Here is a 12,363-nt window from a genome sequence, read left to right as displayed (position 1 = left end):
TTGGCTTTTGGATGACCCAGCAGTCCCCACACCTTATCCCCACCCTCTGAGGGGATCTGGGCTTGAGACGGGGCAGGGGCAGGTCTGCAGCAAGAGTGTAGCCACCATCTGAGGTTGGCCAAGCTCCATCCTGCTGCATCCCTGAACATCTAGTTTCTCTTCCCAGTATTCTTTTTTAAGATTTTATTTATTTATTTATTTGTCAGAGCACAAGAAGGGGAGTGGCAGACAGGGAGGGAGAGGCAAGCTCCCCACTGAGCAAGGAGCTGATGTGGGGCTGGATCCCAGGACCCTGGGATCATGACCTGAGCCGAAGGCAGATGCTTAACTGACTGAGCCACCCAGGCGCCCCTCCCTCCCAGTATTTTTGAAAGACTCCCCAGCTCCACTTTCCTTCTGGTCATTACCTGTCCCTAAGCAGGCTTCTCCTGCCACCTCCCCCCACACCTTCCACACCCTCTCTTTAAGCCCCCATGTGTGGAGGGGCTGCCTCACCTTCCCTCACCTCAAGAGGGCACTCTACCAGAAGTCCCACACCTCAGGCCTGACAACTCAGGCCCCAGACAGGAAATGCTTGCCCTGAATGAAGGAGACACTATGGGGAGACCAGCCTTTCCATAAGGCTACCTTTTAATGTCATACTTAAGGCAGTGAAGCTGCCCCTTAGCCCCTGCCCCATTCCAGAAAAGAATCTTTCCTTTCTTTTTCAGTTTAAGAGCGTTCTCTCCAAACAGTAGATGTTGTTAGCACACTCCCAACCCACATCCCCATTTTGACAACCAAAAAATGTTTCAAGAAATTGTCAGATGCTAGGGAGCCAGGGGGAGACAGGAAAAATATCTCCCCATCTTTATTAAGAAGCACTGGTCTAGGGGAAATCATTCTTGCTAAAAATGGCCTCCCCATTTTTAGCCATCGAAGTTTCAAAAGATGTTGGGGTCCAGTTTCATTCACTGTTCCTCATTGTGCATGCAGTGTCTCATTTAATTGTTCTCCATACTTTGTCCTCAGGGAATAATGGGCTCATCAAGCTCCACACCTCATGCCCCAGCCTGGGCATCTGTTTTCTGTGTTTGTCACTTCTATGAGTAACTTCTAGTTTATTTTATTTTGCTGCTTGCTGGTAGAGGAGGGAAGGGCTGGAGGCCACTAGGCTTAGCTGACCTGCACATGGCTGAGGAGTCCCAGGTCCAAACACCCTGCTCTTCTGACGGCTCTTCCAGTGCCCTCCCCAACTTGACAGCTGGTCTGGGCCTAGAAGGTAGGACCCCAGTGAGCATCATGTCCCAGAGCTGGGTTTCGCTCAGGGGTGAGGGGACTCTTACGCTCAGGGGTCAGGATTCTATAAGCAAACAAGAACTTGTGGATTGTAAACTAACTTGGGGTGCCTGAAGTTTGGGGAGTTGTCCTACCCCTGTAGAGGCATACCACATTGTGCTTCACAGATACTGCATTTGTTACAAATCGAAGGTTTGTGGCAAGCTTGCCTCAAGCAAGTCTGTCCGCACCATTTTTCCAACAGCATTTACTCACTTAGTGTCTCTGTGTTACATTCTGGTAATCCTTGCAATATTTCAAACTTTCCCATTATTACTATATTTGCTATGGTGATCTGCGATCAGTGATCTTCAATGTTACTATTGTAATTGTTTTGGGCCACCACCATGTAAGACAATGAACTTAATCAATAAATGTTGTGTGTGTTCTGACTGGTCCACTGACCAGCAATTCCCCCCTGTCTCTCCTTCTCCTTGGGACTCCCTATTCCCTGAGACACAACAATATTGAAATTAGGCCAGTTAACTTCAGGGCCTGCCGTGGCCCCTGACCGTTCAGGTGAGAGGAAGAGTTGCACGTCTCTCCCTTTAAATTAAAAGCTGGAAATGACTAAGCTTAGTGAGGAAGGCATGTCAGAAGCCAAGAGAGACTGAAAGCTGGGCCTCTTGCACCAAACAGCCAAGTTGTGAAAGCAAAGGAAAAGCTCTTGAAGGAAATTAAGAGTGCTACCCCAGTGAACACACGAATATATATCTATTATTACTGATATGGAAATAGCGTGAGTGGTCTGGATAGAAAATCAAATCAGCCACAACATTCCCTTAAGCTAAAACCTAATCCAGAGCAAGGTCCTAGCGCTCCTCTACTCTGTGAAGGCTGAGAGAGGTAAGGAGGCTGCAGAAGGAAAGTTGGAAGCAGCAGAGGTGGGTTCGTGAGGTTTAGGAAAAGAAGCCGCCTCCATAACGTGGAAGTACCAAGGTGAAGCAGCCACCTGGGTGTAGACCCTGCAGCCCGTGATCTGGAAGCTCTGGCTCAGATCACTTTTAACGGTGGCTACATTAAACAACAGATTTTCAGTGTAGATGGGACAGCCTTCTATTGGAAGAAGATGCCATATAGGACTTCCATAGCTAGAAAAGAGAAGTCAGTACCTGGGCTTCAAAGCTTCAAAGGACAGGCTGACTCTTGTTAGGAGCTAATGCAGCTGTGACTTCAAGTTGAAGCTCATGCTCCTTTAGCATTCTGAAAATTCTGGGGCTCTTAAGAATTATGCTAACTCTTTCTTCCTGTACTCTTTAAGTTGAACAACAAAGCATGTCTATTTACAACATGGTTTACTGACTATTTTAAGCTGAGTGTTGAGACCCACTGCTCAGAAAAAAAGATTCCTTTAAAATACTACTGTTACCGACAATGCACCTGGTCACCCAAGAGCTCTGATGGAGCTGAATGGGCAATGAGATGAATGTTGTTTTCATGCCCGCTAACACAACATCCGTTCTGTGCCCCATGGTTCAATGAGTCATTTCAACTTTCAAGTTGTATCACTTAAGAAATTTATTTCATAAGGCTATAGCTGCCATAGAGAGTGATTCCTCTGATGGATCTGGGCAAAGTAAATTGAAAAACTCTAGAAAGAATTCACCATGCTAGATGCCAGTAATTCAACTTTGTGATTCATGGGAAGAAGTCAGAGTATCAATGTGAGCAGGAGTTTGGAAGAAATTGATTCCAGCCGTCATGGATGACTTGAAGGGCTTCCAGACTTCAGGGCAGGAAGTGACTGCAGATGGGGTGGCAGGAGCAAGAGATCTAGAAGTGGAGCCTGAAGGGGGTACCGTGTGGCCGCCCTCTCAGGATAAAACTTGAGTGGGTGCGGAGTTGCTTCTTACGGATGAACAAAGAAGGTGGTTCCTTTTCTTTTTTTAAAGATTTCGTTTATTGATTTGAGAGAGAGAGCAAGCAAACAAGAGAGTGTGAGAGAGAGAGCATGAGCAAGGGGAGCAGCAGAGGGAGAGGGAGAAGCAGGCTTCCTGCAGAGCAGGGAGCCTGACGCAGGACTCGATCCTAGGACCCTGGGATCATGACCTGAGCTGAAGGCAGATGCTTAACCAACTGAGCCACCTAGCACCCCAAATAAGGTGGTTTCCTGAGATGGAATCCACTCCTGATGAAGATGCCATGAAGGTGGTTGAAATAATTGGCATTCAGTACACATAAACAAAGGACTTGCAATATCACATAAACTTAGCTGATAAAGCAGCAGCAGGGTCTGAGAGGACTGACTCCAATTTTGAAAGAAGTTCTGCTGTGGGTAAAATGCTGTCAAACAGCATTGCATGCTACAGAGAAATTGTTTGTGAAAGCAAGAGTCCATCAGTGCAGCAGACTTCATTGTTGTCTTACGTTAAGAAATTGCCATAGCTTACCCATCCTTCTGTAACCACCACCTCATCAGTCAGAAGGCAAGATCCTTCACCAGCAAAAGTTTTACAGCTCACTGAAATGTCAGATGCTCGTTAGCGTTTTGTAGCAATAAAGTATTTTTAATTAAGGTATGTATTTTTTTAGACATAATGCTTTACACGCTCTGGACATAATGCTTTTGCAGACTTAATTAAACTTCTGTGTGCACAGGGAAACCAAAAATTGATTTGACTTGCTTCATTGCAATCTTCACTTTATTGCAATGGTCGGGAACCAAACCTGCAGTATCTCCCATGTATGCCTGTACCACGAGTCTCAGTCCGGAGTGCAGCTGAGGGGCTGCCAGGGGTGGGCTGGGGAGGAGCCAGGATTCCCAGCCGCAGGTGCATGTTCTGGCCTTGGGCCTCAAACTAGAAATTCCACTTTGCCTGCCAGGGTCCCAGGCGGGGCTGTCTGTCCCTCCTGGGCCCAGCACCAGACTGGGTGGGTGGGGCTGAGTCTCCTGCCTGACTGGTGGCGTGGGGGTGGGGGGGGGTGCTCTTGTGAACTGGAGAGGCCTGGAGTGGGAGGGGATTATCTGGGGGGCGGGGGTGGGTCTGGGTACTGCCAGGGAAACATCTGAAGGAGAGAGTTTCTGTCCGGGGCAGTGACCCTTGACCCTGGCAGACACAGAAGGACTCACATTTATTGAGCATCAGCGATGTGGCCCTGGCCTGGGTGTGCTATTTAAGCTGCCCGGAGTCCTGGGTGAGAAGGATTATTGTATCCATTTTACAGAGGAGAAACTTGAGGCTCAGAGAGGTTTAAGATTCACCAGGATCACACAGCTGGTCACTGACAAAGCCAAGATTTCAACCTGTGTTTCAGGGACTCGGTAGCCTGAGTTCTGTCCCCACTTCAAGCTGTGGCCTCCTTTCCACAAGCCACTGCCCTCAGATTAAGCATTTCTAGCAAAGACCTGGGAGGTATCCTGACAGCTCCAGGGCTGGTGAGGGGTGGACCAGCCTTTGGTTTCCTTTACAAACATTTGACTCCCCAGAAGGAGAGGAGCTGGGGTCTGAGGCCTTTTGAGCAACAATGGAAGAGTCAGACTTTGGGAGAGTCTCTTCCCGTCCCTGTTTCCCTGTTTCCCCACCATGCAGGGTCAGAGAGGTTATGGTGGTGATCAACACCTGGGGGGGGGTGTCACCCAGAAGTTAAAAAGCACTTAATTTACAATGGGTTTTTAATTTTACAGAGAGTTTTATGAATGAGAACGGCATGAAAAAATGGGTAAAGTCACATGATTTTACAGTAGAACAATCTATAAACCTTAGTCATCTCTTTCCCCTGAAGTTCCCAACATAAGCCCGGCACTGAGGAGTTTTATAAATAATTAATGAGGGGTGTAGTGAAGGGAGTGAAAATTGCTGTAGCACCTGCTGTGTGACAAGCAAGAGTAATCCCCAGCCAGTCCCACAGGAAGCTAGGCAGGCCAGCATTATTGTCCCCATTTTGTCAAAGTATAAATCAAGGCCCGGACACATTGTGACTTCCCCAAGTGTAGAGGGGGACCTGCATTTTTCTTGTCCCTCCTTGCCTGTTTCTCTTTCCATTTGTTAGACTAAATGCCACTCCCCACCCCCCACCATATACTTTTCAGTTGAGTGGTCTGGGACGTGGAGCAGGATGGCAGGAGCAAACGGCTTCCTGAGGCTGACTCACTAGGCCCTGTCGCACTGGTGCTGAGGACAGAGATGTGTTGTTCCACACAAGCTCTGTCTTTGAGGTGCCCGCAGTTCAGTCTGAGGGGAGAGCTAAGCCTCTGCTGATATAAATTCAGCATGACCTATGCCTCGTTATAGACGCATGCTCCCTGAGGAGGGAGACCCGATGCCAGTGTCTTTGGAGGCAGTTGAGGACCTTGATGGATGAGTTAGGGGGTGTGGGGGCAGAGAAAGGGCATTTCAGGTTGAGGGAATGGCATGCACAAAGGCCAAGAGGAGGGAAAGTGTGTGAATTTCTTGAGAGCATGTGTGTCACAGTGTGGCAAGGGGTACAGTCTGGAATGTGACCAGATCTTGGGGCAGAAGTGACAAGAGGGCTGGGCTGGAGAGTGGGCGGGACCTGTGTTGTGTAGAGCCTTGGGCCCGAGCATTATCCCATGGGACATGAAAGCCACGAGAGGACTGAAGCAGACAGCGGCGTGGTCGGATGATGGGCTAGGGAGAGGCAGGAGGGGGTGCGGCCAGTGAGGCCCAGGGAACAAGGAACATGGGCAGGGCAGGGAAGGAGAGCTTGAGGAGAGGGGATTTGGGCTCTGCTCTGGGAGGTGGGGCAGAAGGCGAGAGGCAGGCCCTGGGCACTGGGGGCACGGCCTCAGGCCAACCTGTTGCTGAGCCCTTCTTGAGTCCTCACCGCAGCCTTGCTGCTCCCATCCCTGCAGAAGGGATGAGAAACTAAGGTTTGGAGTTGGAAAGTCACTTGGTGCCACTCAGCAGGAAGGAGAGGAGCTGGGTTCTGAGGCCTTTTGAGCAGCAATGGAAGAGTCAGACCTTGGGAGAGTCTCTTGCCCTCCCTGTTTCCCCATTTCCCCACCATGCAGGGTCAGGGAGGTTATGGTGATCAACACACGCCAGCTACCTCTGGAGTTCTGGGAGTTGGTGCTCTCATGTCCCTTCTCTCTGGCAGAACCAAGGAGAGCATGTACCACTCGCTGACGTATGCCACCATCCTGGAGATGCAGGCCATGATGACTTTTGACCCTCAGGACATCCTTCTGGCTGGCAACATGATGAAGGAGGCACAGACGCTGTGTCAGAGGTCAGGGCCAGGGGGCGGACAGGGATGAGGGGTTGTGAGGGCCATCCTTCTGTTACCTTCGCCTATCCCTATGCCTAAAATGCCACTATTAATGATGCTTCTTTTGGCTAAGAAGATGTGTCCCCAAGTGCTAAGAGCTGTCCCTGTCAGCTCTGCTTCAGGAGCCTTGTTGTCTGAGCCAGTCTCTAAGCAACTGCCAGGGGCCAGGCCTAATTTCATAGAGACGAATTCTGGCTCTGTCACGTAATAACTCTTTGATCTTGGGCAAGTCTCTCTCTGGACTCAACTTTCTTCATATGGAAAATAGGTATAAAGATAGGGCCTTTGTGGGGACTGAATGAAGTCACTGGTCACAGGACCTGGTGCATAATTGGCATTCAGTACACATAAACTGCTTGAATGAATGAATGAATGAATGGATGGATCCTCAGTGTCGGTGCACAGGTAGTATTGTCTTTCACTGGGCACACACGCATGCTGGCCCTAGGCCGGCCACTGTGCTGGGCACTGGCCACCCAGGGAAGCATCAGACCTGGCCTCTCTGACACCAGAGCTGGCTGGTCTGGGAGAAGGTGCAGCCAGTGACCTCCCAGCCTGATGCAGGGAAGCTCCAGAGGCTGTGGGGGTCTTGCCAGAGGAGTAGGAAAGGTTTCCTGGAGGAGGCGATGCTGGAGCTGGGTCCTAGAGGGTGACAAGGAACTGACTGGGGCTGAGGAAGGACTCTGAGGGGCTCCAAGTAGGGGTACCAGTAGAAGCAGGGGCGTGAGAAAGCCTGGACTCAGTTGAGTGTGTGTGGAGTCCCATGGGAAGGGTGGCAGATGCGTCTGAGCCCACCTGGGCCCCTTGCTCACCCTCACTGAATGACTTGAGGCCCCTCTTTCCTCTTCAGGCACCGGAAGAAGTCCTCTGTAACCGATTCCTTTAGCAACCTGGTTCACCGCCCCACGATGGACCAGTTCACGGAAGGTGTGGCATCTGAATGTCCTCTCACCCCCGCTGACCCCAGGCCACCCTGTCCTGGGCCCAGGGAGGGGTGGGGAGGGGCACTTAACCTCCCAGTTTCACCGAAGGGGCCGGGCCCTGGCCTAGGTGCTGGGACACAGATGGGTCAGACCTGGGGCCTTTGGACAAGTTGCTCTCAGGTGAGGGATGGGGGTCAGGGGGTGCTCACTTACCGATGGCATTACCTGCTGAGGACCCAGAAGCTGGGGAAAGAAAACGCTGTCACGAGGTCCATGTGCTTTGCTCCTCAGACCAAAGCCCAGGGTGGGCTTCGAACTGTGTGTATAGTTAGGTTTACTGGCCTGATGATCACAGTAATCTCCTGTGCCCCAGAGGGGAATGTGGTTTTGGAGGCTGGCCCACTGGGATGAGACAGCTGAAAGCAGTGTGAGGGGTGGTCTAGGCCGCCTGTGTGCTGTGAGCGCCTGTGGCCTGGCAGTAGCAGCGGCCAGCCGTGGGGGGCGGAGGGGCTCTTCTGTGCAGGAGCAAATGGCCTTCCCCACCCTCAAGAGCCCTTGAAGTTTCCAGCGCAAAACAATGAATATGACAGTGCCTCTCCCTCCTTCATGCCTTCCAGAGCTCCCCGATGCCCACAGGCCAAATGTGCAGCCCTCCACCAGCATTCAAGCCCTTTGTAACCAGACTGCTGCCCCTCATCTTTACCTGTCCCCTAAGTCTCTCCCTACCTCACCCTGTTTCAGCCTTCTGTGCTTGGCTGTCCCCAAACATCAGAGTTTTTGGTTCTCCCAGGCCTCTGCCTTGAAAGCTCGTCCTGCCTCTTCCTTCCATTCCTTTTCAACTCAGATGGCCTGACTCGAGTGTCCTCTCTTCTGGACGTCTCCCCTGACCCCCTGGACTGTGTTAGTTTTCCTTGCCTTACTCCCACAGCCTGTGGGCTTCCCTGGATCAGGATCATCTTTGTTTATCCATTCAACCCAGCACCTTCTCCTTGCCTGGCACCGCAGGGGGTTGGCGCACAGCACCTACAGGGGTGCTCGGAGAACAAGAGAAGGAAGCCCAGGGCCCTGCAGTGCCACTCTGGGTGGTGAGCTGGGGGGAACCAGGTGGAAGGCAGGTGGGGGGAATGTGAGCTAATTCTGGACAATGGTGAAAACTGTGAAGGAGCCGGACCCCTCCCCTCCCCCCCCACCCCAACCCCGGTGGGGGAGGGGGAGGGTGCTGATTCAGGCTCCCTCTGCCTTCTGGGAAGTAGGGTGGGGAGGATTTGGCCTCTGCCACCTGCCAAAAGTCCCAGGAGGCCTCAGGGCTTTGGTTCTCTCCTTGCAGAGGAAGTCCATGCTGAGGTGTGCTATGCGGAGTGCCTGTTACAGAGGGCAGCTCTGACCTTCCTGCAGGTAGGAGCCCTCTCCTTGTACAGAGGGCCTGGGGATTTCCCATCAGTCACCGCCTCAAAGCCAGAAGTAGCCATAGCAGCCCCAGCCCGCCTCCTTGCGGGTCCGGGGGACTGAGGCTCGGTGACCCCAGCACTAGCAGCCCTGGCCAGGCTCACTGGCCACGGTGCTGGGCTTTACCCCCCACACTGAGCACATGTGTTCCCACCCACTGCGAGGATGGGCTTCCACCGTGTGGGGTGACCGGCATTGGCACAGAGCCTGCTTTACACTTGATTCATTCAACACGCAAGTTTGAATGGATCCAACTTGATTCTGCGACGTACGAGGCTTTGTGTGCACATTATAGCTATATGTGGTTTTACCTACCTTACACCGAATGCATGGTCGTTTTTACATAAATGTGCATATATTATTAAATCATCACCTCACAGGCCTGCAAAGGGGAGGCCTAGAGAGGAGGAGCCATTTTCACAGGGTCATCTGATTAGCACCTGGCAGAGCTGGGATTTGAACGCAGGTCTGGTCAGCCTGGAGCCTGTGCTGCCCACCACACGGCAGTAGTTATGAGAGCCGCCACCTCATGGTTTCACCAGAAAGCCTGGGTTGTGACATGTCATCATGTGAATGTGGGTATTGGGGTAGAGAGGCACATATGAATTTTATTATTAGGGTACTATTTATTTTTGTTAGTTTTTTTTTTTTTGTACCTCAGGTAATTAGAATTAGATTAATCCTAATTCCTCATTAGGATCACTGTTGATAATTGCCTTGTGAGTGGGCTTTTATTTGTGTATTCTATTACACATAATAAATAAACACCTATGGGTCTCCCCACTCAACCAGAAAACAGAACACAGCTAGCAAGTCTGCGAGGCCTCTAGGCTCCCCACCCTGTTCCCTGCCTCCCTTCATGGGGAAACCACTGCCTAGAGTTTTATCTATCATCCTGCACCTTATTTTTTAAAAATAGTTTTCTCAGCTCCCACTCATATCTGAGCGGCATGTTGTTCTGTTTTCGTCGGCTTCCCGTCCCTTAGACCCTCAAGCTGTGTGGGGCTTGCTTTACTCGACCCTGTGTGGTTGTGTCATATTCCCTTCTAGAGTATAGCAGTCTGTTTATCCATCCTCCTGCTGAAGGGCATTTGGGTTGTTTCTGGTTTCTGGCTGCTGTCAACACTGGTGCTGTGAACATTCTTGAAGGTGACCCCTGCAGCCCATGTTCATCATTTCTCTTGGGCACACCCCCCAGGAGTGGAACTCAGATGGGCTGTAGGCGTTGGTGCTTTAAATCACAAATGTGATAAATAGCTGCTTGTTGTAAAAAAACAGAAAAATTAAAAAAAAAAATGCATCCCTCTCGCTTTCCCACAGTTCCTCCACCTAGAGGAGGCACTGTTAACCACTGGGAGTGCCTCCTCTAGGCCCTTCGTCAGGTGCTTAGCATATGTAACCGTGAGGCTGTGGTTAAGCCGTGGGCATTTTGGAGGTCTTGTTTGGCAAGGACATCCTCATCTCAAGTTCCAGAGGTTAGGGAGGCCTCCTTTGGCCAGCCCCCTGACCCCATCCTCCCAGGACTCCTTAGAGAGCTGGGCCCAAGGTGGGGCAGGCTGGGCCCAGAGGCTCGTATGATGCCTCTCAAGCCTGTGGCCCCCCCCACCCAGGCCTGGCTCTTAGCATCTCTCCCTCCTGCAGGATGAGAACATGGTGAGCTTCATCAAGGGCGGCATCAAAGTTCGAAACAGCTACCAGACGTACAAGTGAGTGGGGCTGGTCTGGGGGCACCTGGGTCCATGGCGTCTATGACCCTGTGCCCCTCAGGCTGCTTTGTGGGAGGTAGAGAGCAACTTGCTGGTGGCAGGAAGCCTAGAATGCCATGTGACCTCAAGCAAGATTTCTGTACCCCCAGGACCTCGGTTTTCCAGAATATTATTCCCCTGGTTTTCTGGGTATATCTGTTCATTTGGTTCCCCTGAGTCTATGCCTGACCCCAAGCAGGGGAAAATCAGACAGATTGTGGACAAACTGCGTGCTGTGGTAGGGGCTTGGAGGCAGGCACAGGGACTGTCATTTTGAGAACAGCAACAGGACCCCTACACATCTGTTAAGGACCAGTCCAAATGCCGCTTTCCACATGAAGACTTCTTTGGACCCCTCCAGTACACACTCACACCCTCCTGAGGGCCAGATCGTTTCCATGCCATCTTAGCACTAGGCCAGCCATAGGCCTTGTTTAATGGATAAAAGAAATAAGCTTCAGTATGAACACTTCTACTTAACATGGCACCACAATCCTTATCTACAATTCTAAAATCAAAAAAGCTTTGAAAGCCCAGTTTCTTCCCTCAAGTTTGGCATTAAACTCATGTTCCATTAAAAGTTGACTTGAATTGACTTGAGACTATGTATCATCTTATTTTCCCCATCTAAAGTGACTGTTTCCCTACAGAGATATTGTGAGTCTGATTTCAAGGTACTGCTGGGATATAAGACAGCATGTAGTATATGGGTGTTGCATTGCCTGGTGGGTCTGTGCTGGAGTCGTGCTCTGCCCCTGCCAGTCTCTTCACCAGCTGCCAGAGTAACGTTTCCAAAGCACAGACCTTGTCAAGTCACCTCCTTACCAAATCCCAACCCCCTCTTGCTCTTAGAATAAAGTCCCAGGTCATTGCTGAGTCGTTCCCGGGAGTTCCTCCCACCCTCCGAGCAGTATCGTCCACCTCATTCTGCCTCAGACCTTTGGGCCTTCTCTCACTTCTTCAAACATGCCAAGCTCGTTCTACTTCGGGGCTTTTGGACATGCTGTCTCTCTGCTAGGAGCACTCTTTCTGTGCCAGGCTAACCCTCCCCATCCCTAGGGTTTTGGCTCAGATGTCAGCTTCTCAGGGAGACCTTCCCTGAACCCCAGACTAGGTCAGGCCCCAGGAGACTTCTTTGAGGAGCTTCTCACCCTCACAGTGACTTGATGGGGGTCCATCTCCTAGAGTGGGAGAGTTGTGAGGACAGCAGTTTTGTGGCTTTACTTCCAGATGCCCTCCAGTGCCTGGCACAAAGAGACTTCGGTCAGTGTTTGCTGACTGAAAGCCCTCAAGATGCTCATGGCCCAGGACGGAGGCGGGCACATCTTTAAAGCCTCTGTCCTGCCCCAGGAGGGCTGGGATATGGACTCTGTGTGACTGATGACCAGGAAAGAGAGGGTTGGATTTCAACCAAGAGGACCCAGGTAGACTTCTTGAAGGATGGGGTATTGGAGTTAGCCCAGTGGCTCTTCACTGGGACATTTGGCAATATTTGGAGACATGCTGGTTATGACAACCTTGGGGGAGGTTGCTCCTGGCATCTAGTGGGTGGAGGCCAGGGATGCTGCTAAATATCCTATAATAGTACAGACAGCCCCCCACCTCCACTTGAACAAAGATTTTATCCAGCCTAAAATGTCAGTAGTGCCAAAGTTAAGAAACTGTTCCTAGAGAGAACGCAGAGCATGTGCAAATGCCTAGAC

General features: G+C 51.1%; 1 protein-coding gene across 12 annotated transcripts in view; it reads left to right on the top strand.

Annotated features, from left to right (window-relative positions):
• The window catches only part of TTC39A (tetratricopeptide repeat domain 39A), a 52,814-nt gene that overhangs the window by 22,118 nt on the left and 18,333 nt on the right, over positions 1-12,363 (top strand). For all 12 annotated transcript variants that reach the window (XM_035726972.1, XM_035726981.1, XM_035726977.1 and 9 more), the window contains exons 3-6: positions 6,376-6,507; positions 7,397-7,473; positions 8,797-8,864; positions 10,557-10,621. In XM_035726972.1, coding sequence (XP_035582865.1) covers positions 6,376-6,507; positions 7,397-7,473; positions 8,797-8,864; positions 10,557-10,621 — 342 coding nt within the window. The remainder of the gene's footprint in view (positions 1-6,375; positions 6,508-7,396; positions 7,474-8,796; positions 8,865-10,556; positions 10,622-12,363) is intronic.

This window comes from Zalophus californianus, chromosome 4 (genome assembly GCF_009762305.2).
Source record: "Zalophus californianus isolate mZalCal1 chromosome 4, mZalCal1.pri.v2, whole genome shotgun sequence".
NCBI lineage: Eukaryota > Metazoa > Chordata > Mammalia > Carnivora > Otariidae > Zalophus > Zalophus californianus.
Note: the sequence above shows the minus strand (reverse complement) of the source record. Positions and strands in the feature narration are given on the sequence as shown.